This window comes from Sinocyclocheilus grahami, unplaced genomic scaffold (genome assembly GCF_001515645.1).
Source record: "Sinocyclocheilus grahami isolate Dianchi unplaced genomic scaffold, SAMN03320097.WGS_v1.1 scaffold631.1, whole genome shotgun sequence".
NCBI lineage: Eukaryota > Metazoa > Chordata > Actinopteri > Cypriniformes > Cyprinidae > Sinocyclocheilus > Sinocyclocheilus grahami.
Genome location: NW_015505810.1, coordinates 30349 through 38438, shown reverse-complemented (window position 1 = coordinate 38438; position 8090 = coordinate 30349). Strand labels below are relative to the sequence as shown.

Sequence of the window (8090 nt, the reverse complement as noted above, 5' to 3'; positions counted from 1 at the left end):
TGTGTGTGTGTGTGTGTGTGTGTGTGAGAGAGAGTACAGATTAAGTAAGCATGATTTAGAAATAGAGAGAGGAAGACATAGACAAACATGGACAGAGCAAGAGCAGAGGATCTGTAGACACTGTGATCTACAGCAAATAGAGAACGAGAAACACTTTCTGCTGATTTGTCCTAAATATCACAATGTGAGGGGAACATTTCTCCCCAGATCTGAAGCCCTGATCCCATCATTTACTGAACTTAGTGATATTGAGAAAATGCCCTTTTTACTTGGAGAAGATGACAACACAGCTGCACTAGCTGCAAAATATGTATTAACCATTCACAATGTTAGATGTTAAACACGATTAGCTCGATACTGACTTACTTTATCTTTTCATTTATTTAGATGGATTTTATTTATTATTATTTATGCTGTTGTTATATATATATGTTAATGCTTTGGCAACATTGTGTTACACAGTCATGCTAATAAAGCATAATTGAATTGAATAGAGAGAGAGAGAGAGAGAGAGAGAGAGAGAGAAAATGTGTATGTGTGTGTGTGTGTGTGTGTGTGTAAAGGGTGTTGGGCTTTAAACAGACAACCAAACAAAGCTGTCAAGATGAATGATTACTTGTTTCTTATTGTTGGGTGTAGAAGTACAAACACACACGTCTGATATCATATCATTCAGCTACACACACAGCAGTCCCACTTCATCACTGCGTCATATTTAAGGATAAATCATCGAAGGTGTGCAGCTCTAATTGTAATTGATCAGTTTCATATTCTCTGCCACCATCAGCAGAAAGAAACTGCATAAATCTTTTCATGCTCATTTTGTAAGCATGTTCCTCATAAATGCCTCGTGTGTCGGGTCGGGCTCACTCTCTTGCATTGTTTAATATGTTCTGCTTGCTGGTGATGGGAGTATTTTTGCCCAAAAGGGAGTGAAGAGTTGGCAGAATGAAGCGGGGTGTGTATCTGTGAGTTAAGAGACGAGGGGAGGAAGGTCAGAATGAAACTCAAGCTCCTGCTTTCAGAGGATTACAGAATTAAACTTGAAACAGGAGGAGTACTAAATCATTATACTGTCCACTGTTCACTTTTGTAGTATCATGACAAGGCTCTGGGTTCTTATACAGAAACTCAACACAAAAGATTATGTTTATTATGATTGGACACGGGCCATGTATAACACAAGAAACAGCAAAAATTTATTGTAGGTGCAGCTTAAGGAAGGATTGTTTAGACAGAGCTTAGTTTTTCTTCCTTTGTGTGTAGGTGTGTGTGTGTGTGTGTGTGTGTGTGTCTGTGTCTGTGTCTGTGTGTGAGTGTGTGTGTGTATGTGTGTGTGTGTGTGTGTGTGTGTGTCACAGCTAAAGCTCATTACTCTTTTAGAAAGAGTTTTAATTACGCAGATCACACACATCCATCTTATCAGTGTCTAATGGTGAGCAGCGTCTGTTCAGTGGTAAGAAGCTAGAAGATGACCTGAAGCACAGAGGAAATGATGAAGGAGGATTCTTCAGGATCTATGAGGTCAGTTGCTGAAGTAGGGTGGACTTCCTCTCTGTGTCCGAACACAGAACGGGCTCAGAGCCAGACCTGGGCAGAGACGGCTGTACACCATCATAAATGCTTCACACTCGCTGATCAGTGCAACTGCCTGCATAAACTACAGGACTCAGAAACTGCTGTTTGAATCAACTACAGAGTTTCTGCATCAAACCCTTTAAGTCAACGGGATTTATTCATACTTCAAATCCCACATATGAATTATTTAATATGATATATATATATATATATAAACTTACGTAAAAACTCAATGGGGCCAGTTATACTTTCAGTAATACTATTTCCGTATGCATTTTTTTGAGACACATTCACAGTTACAGCATCTCTCAGCTCCTGGAAAAACCTCCAAAAGATTAACCTAAATCACATTCAAATTAGAGATATAACAGTTTGAAAGTTTCTAATCACGATTATAGTGACCAACATTACCACAGTTATCAGTATTATCATGGTATTGTTAAAATGTGCTGGAAATGTTCAAAAAAGTACTGACACATAAATCACTTTACCAAGTTTTATATTTAAAATCAACAAACAACAAATAAAATTACTTCTTGTTTGCATAATCACTAAAACAATAACATTACCAATGATGTCCGGATTTTAAATGACAACATGACTGACAACAGTTTATCTAATAGCATGTTCAAATATCTATTGTAAATGTTCAAATAATGCTTTGAAAAAGTCTCATAAAAAGGTAAACCTCACATTTCAGCCTTTAAATAAAGAAAACGGTTAAGTCAAAATGATAATTGATTAATAAATGATTATATGTATTTTATCTGCTCCATAAATGATTCTAGATTAGAACTTATCTCAATTGTTTAAATGTGTAGAATCCACATAAGCCTGTTTTTCATCAACCGGTCAAAATTTACAGCAGGGCATGCAGATTTGGTCCATTTTTTGTCCAGACAGAAACTGCACACAGACTGAATGGGAATGTAAGTCTCTGTATATCTACTCTCTGACAGCAGGTGGCACTGATGGAGCAGCAGAATTCCAGCTGTTTCCCATAACCTCCGAGGACAAAGCAGCATTGTGATTAAAACACTACTTTATTAGGTATTACATGGAGCGAAGACGAAAACAAAATGCCATCAAATCTTTTCTGAAGACAATCAGAACCTTCAGGGGTACATTCATATAATTAATAATTTGCATTCATTTGTATAATTCCCTTAGTACTCTTTTAAAACCTCACAGCTTTTCTGCCATGTTTTCACACAAAACGAAACTACTCTGTGTGGTGTGCACACCTGAGACTGTTATTTAAAACTGTGCTTTATGATGGACAGTATTAATTTATCCTCAGTTGTTCAAATCGCGGTAATCAAACACAGTTATAATGATAATTAAAATATGAAAGGGTAATACTAACCATGGGGAATTTTATCATGATTTATCGTCAACCCGGTAATTGTTACATTCCTGTATTTTATCTGCTCCATAAATGATTCTAGATTAGAACTTATCTCAATTGTTTAAATGTGTAGAATCCACATAAGCCTGTTTTTCATCAACCGGTCAAAATTTACAGCAGGGCATGCAGATTTGGTCCATTTTTTGTCCAGACAGAAACTGCACACAGACTGAATGGGAATGTAAGTCTCTGTATATCTACTCTCTGACAGCAGGTGGCACTGATGGAGCAGCAGAATTCCAGCTGTTTCCCATAACCTCCGAGGACAAAGCAGCATTGTGATTAAAACACTACTTTATTAGGTATTACATGGAGCGAAGACGAAAACAAAATGCCATCAAATCTTTTCTGAAGACAATCAGAACCTTCAGGGGTACATTCATATAATTAATAATTTGCATTCATTTGTATAATTCCCTTAGTACTCTTTTAAAACCTCCCAGCTTTTCTGCCATGTTTTCACACAAAACGAAACTACTCTGTGTGGTGTGCGCACCTGAGACTGTTATTTAAAACTGTGCTTTATGATGGACAGTATTAATTTATCCTCAGTTGTTCAAATCGCGGTAATCAAACACAGTTATAATGATAATTAAAATATGAAAGGGTAATACTAACCGTGGGGAATTGTATCATGATTTATCGTCAACCCGGTAATTGTTACATTCCTAATTCAAATATAACAAACATACTTCATTCTGGACCATTTATCCTTCTGTCGACCCGCACATAGGTCTGTCCACACACGCACAGGTTTCCGTGTTTTATGGGTTCATTCTATAGGTGTAATGGTTTTTCTACTGTTCAAACTGTATTTTCTATCCTCTCACCCTAACCCTACATCTACACCTACCCCACAACAATTTCCCCACAAGGTAAACATTTATTGGTATTAATTTACTTGTGGGGACATTTGGCCCTCATAACATAGTGAATACCAGTATACTCACTCACACTTGATTTTTTATTTTAGTGGGGATTTTCCATTGACTTCTACAGAAATCAGTCAACAGAATATATTTCCATCTTCCTGCTGTAATCGCTTTCTACACCTTTGGAGGCGATGACTGCACAATAGAGTTAAAGAGGGCTACACATCAACTGTATTTACACTTGCCATAGAGATCCATACATGATACAAGGATACATTCTTTCATCACAAAGTTGTTCTGCACAAGATGTTGTCACTTCTTCTCCATGTTGGTCAGCTGAAAAGAGAACAGACAGCAAAACATCAAATCACACAACAAAACACACCTGAAAAACTTTACATGACACCAAAAAGCGGCGCTCACATTCAGCTCTATTTTGCTCTTGTCATGCAGATAAACAGCTTTAGTCTCAAATTCAACTCAAGTCTACTTTATTTGTATAACGCTTTCCACAATACACACTGCTTCATAGCAGCTTTACAGAAAGTCATACTGTTATGTGCCTTCTATAAAGCACCATGCAAATAAAATGGATTTGACGTAATGCTTAGAGCAGGTTTAAGGCTGGGAAATATATAACGATGGTCAGGGACATCAGATTCATGGATAGCAGGACTAAGTGTGTTTCAGGGGTCTGACATCCATCCCCAGGATTTTTTTAAGCCCCCATAATGTAACAACAGGTGTAAAATTGAAATTATGTTATTTTCAGTAAAAGGTTGGCTAAAATTATACCTTCTCATAATCTGTGTTAGACACTAATGTACAATAAGACTGACTTCCTTATTGTCCAAAAGAAAAATTGAAGTCCACTCTGTTCCCATCCATTCATCCATCATCCATCCAACAACAACAAAAGGAACCAAAATGACTGTACTGTGTAGCCAAAATATGTCTTGGATGTTATTTTAAGTGAGAAGACATGTAGGTCAATCACAGACCATTTTATTGATCTCATATCACATTGATGTCACTGAATTTCCAGAATTGTTATGTCTCCACAAAGATCTCATACAGTGATGAACTTGCTCAGATCCTTGTGCCTGCCCTGAATTAAATAGAAGATGAAACGTTTGATGAAAATATATTGACTGAAATATATTTATCTCCCTTTGAGAACTGAACCGGATTGTTTTATGACAAGGTTTGCCATCGGTCCGTTGTGATGGGATCATCCCCTATTTAAAGATGAAATAAGGTAAACTTGTTTGCGTTCACAGAATATTTTAGAATGCTGCTGTCTCCAAAAATACTGGAACAAGCCGTTTTCTTGAGTGCACGTAAACAGATGAACCATTTCTCTCAGTCACATATTACCCACCAGATCACATCTCTGGAGTTTGACTGGGTGGTTCCTGCACTAAAACAGTTCAGACGAGGCAGCTCGTGCTAGTGTCTGCATGGGCATTATGGGAGAAATGTACACAGTGAAATCATGATTATTCCCTGTCTTTATCAACCCAATGCGATGTCTGGACAGATCGGTTTCCTCTGTTAGACAGAAACAGTCAGTGAAATCTCAGCGCGGCACAGCTATGAGTGAACAGCAGAAACACATCTGAAGCTGAATGGAGTGTGTATGCAGACACGAGTGTGTCTCTCACCTTCAGCTCGTGCTAGTGTCTGCATGGGCATTATGGGAGAAATGTACACAGTGAAATCATGATTATTCCCTGTCTTTATCAACCCAATGCGATGTCTGGACAGATCGGTTTCCTCTGTTAGACAGAAACAGTCAGTGAAATCTCAGCGCGGCACAGCTATGAGTGAACAGCAGAAACACATCTGAAGCTGAATGGAGTGTGTCTCTCACCTCCGCATGGGTCTCGTTCTCTTGTAAATGGTACTGTATCATCTTCTTGAATGTGTCCTTCCTCTGAGTGAGTGTTACTCGATCCTCCTGCAGTCTCTAATGGGACAAACGGTACAGTGAGTGCTGTGAGACTATCACTAGAAGAGTGACTGATGCAACCACCACATTTATATTATATTATGTTACATGCCCATTATAATAGGGGTTTATATACATTTATGGAATAGGTTACAGTGAAAAAAAAACATTGTGATTATGTTTTATTCATTGTTGTCATTATTCTCTAGTTCATATATCGTATGTTGTTTATGTTTTTCTACAGGAGGAAAACGCTTAACGAGAGACTTTGTGCATTGCGTTCATATTCTGCTGTTCTGTAGCCACGGATTTGCGGGTCTTGTCTTTTTCTTGCAGGACCCTGTACGTTATAGTATAACATTTGTTTTAATCTTTTAATCACCACCACAGCTTCTTGTCTCCATTGGCAACATGCACGGTTTGTGTCAATTGCAAGTGACGTCACAGGTATCGGAGAGTGCAAGCGGCGATTGCAAGTGACATTGTAATTTAGTTTATTTTTCTTGTCTTCACCACCTGGCTACTGTTGTAAAATGTTGAGAGATTTAAACAAAAAGTAATCAATAAATAGAACAAAATAAAAAATAAAAAAGACTGCAAGTGACGTCGCTAGCGGAAGCGCAAGTGTCTGAGAATGCAAGTCTGAGAATGCAAGTGCAAGGCTGCAGCCAGACCCTTCTCAACGAACTAGGCGTGAAAACACCCTAAGACTCCTAAATAGATATTTTATCACAGTTTTTTGTTACAAATTATGTAGGAACAGTAATAGATTAATTTATGACAAGAGTGCACCTCAAAACATATACTACATCATAATAGGAGTTCTGACCTTTGACACAAATTCTTTTTCATTTAATTTTCACCTATCACATGTTTTAGAAATCATCACAAATTAAATATCACTTGAAAGCTTAAAACCACAAAATTCATTCTGTGAAAACCATTTTGAAATCGGACATTGCGTTACCATGGAAATGGTACTTTAAAATCTTTTAGCGGGCTCCTCCCCCTTAGTGGGGGGTATCATTTTACAAAATGTATTACAAAATGTCTTTTAGAATCAAAACTTTTTATAATCTTGACAAAATACATATCATTGGAAAGGTCTGAGTCTCTTTGAGTACTTTGTGATAGAAGTGATACTGAGAGAAACATTTATACATTTGTGACAGAAAAAATTGCATTAAAAAATCAATGGCGTTTCAATGGCACCTGGTGGCTAGTTTTGGTATAACGCCCAAACAATTTGCATAGGAACCTCAATTTTTTTTATATCACCTTCAAATTTGGAACACAACTTATCTAGACATGTTCATGGCCCTGAATGAGAAAAAGTTATACAATTTCTGGAAGAAAAATTTAAGTTAAATAGTATTTCGTATACATTGAAAATAGAAATGATAGCTCACTTTTACCATCGGAGTCTGAGAAACTCTTTTTCAGCACTGAAAATAATGAGAAAATATCCTTTTTTCCCTTTCCAGGGTAGTAAAACACCAACATAACAACATATACCCAAGAAATATATTTAATTTGGGTCTGTACAGTTGCCTTGAAAAAAGAAAAAAGAAAAGTGGGTCAAATTGACCCGCGAACATCAAAATTGTCAAAAAATTATTTGTGTGCACTTCAAAACACATCAGTATATCCTCACTTTGCATGCATGTTCATGGCCCTAAATGAGAAAAAGTCACAAAATATCAAGAATAAAAATCACAGATTAACTGGTATTTCTGACAGCTCAAAAATCAAAATGGGTCAAATTGACCCGGAACATAATATAAGGGTTAAAGCGACAACAAACATCATGAAGTTTTACCCATTAGGTGTCTTTTAACATGACAACTTTGGCTAATTTCCACGATCATTTTTGTGCCACATGAACATGTGTAACTACAGTGTGCTGCTTGAGAGGAGAGCAGGAAGCAGTACAGGGTTCAGAGCTCATGATCTAACCTTTGGAAATGATTACAAGCAGATTTGGCTACTCCGTTACAAAGATTCATGACACACTGAAACCGGCTACGCTGCAGAAAGAGGATGTTCTGCCGGTCAGTGTGAGATGCAGAAATACTGAGACTGACCCATTGAGATGCCCATCCTCAGGGACGCCCTAATCTGCATCCCACCAGGAGACCTGGTTTATCTGAGTGCTGGGGGGGGGCATTACAGGAAGGAAGTGGAAGAGGGCTGCTTTCCTCTGATAGGCAGAAGGCCCAGCTCACTGTTTGTAGAGAGAGAGAGAGAGAGAGAGAGAGAGAGAGCGAGAGAGAGAGAAAGA

The 8090-nt window shown here is 37.8% G+C and overlaps 1 protein-coding gene across 3 annotated transcripts in view; it reads right to left on the bottom strand.

Annotated features, from left to right (window-relative positions):
• Positions 1-3964: 3964 nt before the first annotated feature.
• The window catches only part of LOC107558068 (intraflagellar transport protein 74 homolog), a 7652-nt gene continuing 3526 nt past the window's right edge, over positions 3965-8090 (bottom strand). For all 3 annotated transcript variants that reach the window (XM_016241683.1, XM_016241680.1, XM_016241681.1), the window contains 3 exons: positions 5732-5827; positions 4134-4194; positions 3965-4053 (listed from right to left, as the gene is read on the bottom strand). In XM_016241683.1, the coding sequence (XP_016097169.1) occupies positions 3993-4053; positions 4134-4194; positions 5732-5827 (218 nt within the window). In that variant the 3' untranslated portion in view covers positions 3965-3992. The remainder of the gene's footprint in view (positions 4054-4133; positions 4195-5731; positions 5828-8090) is intronic.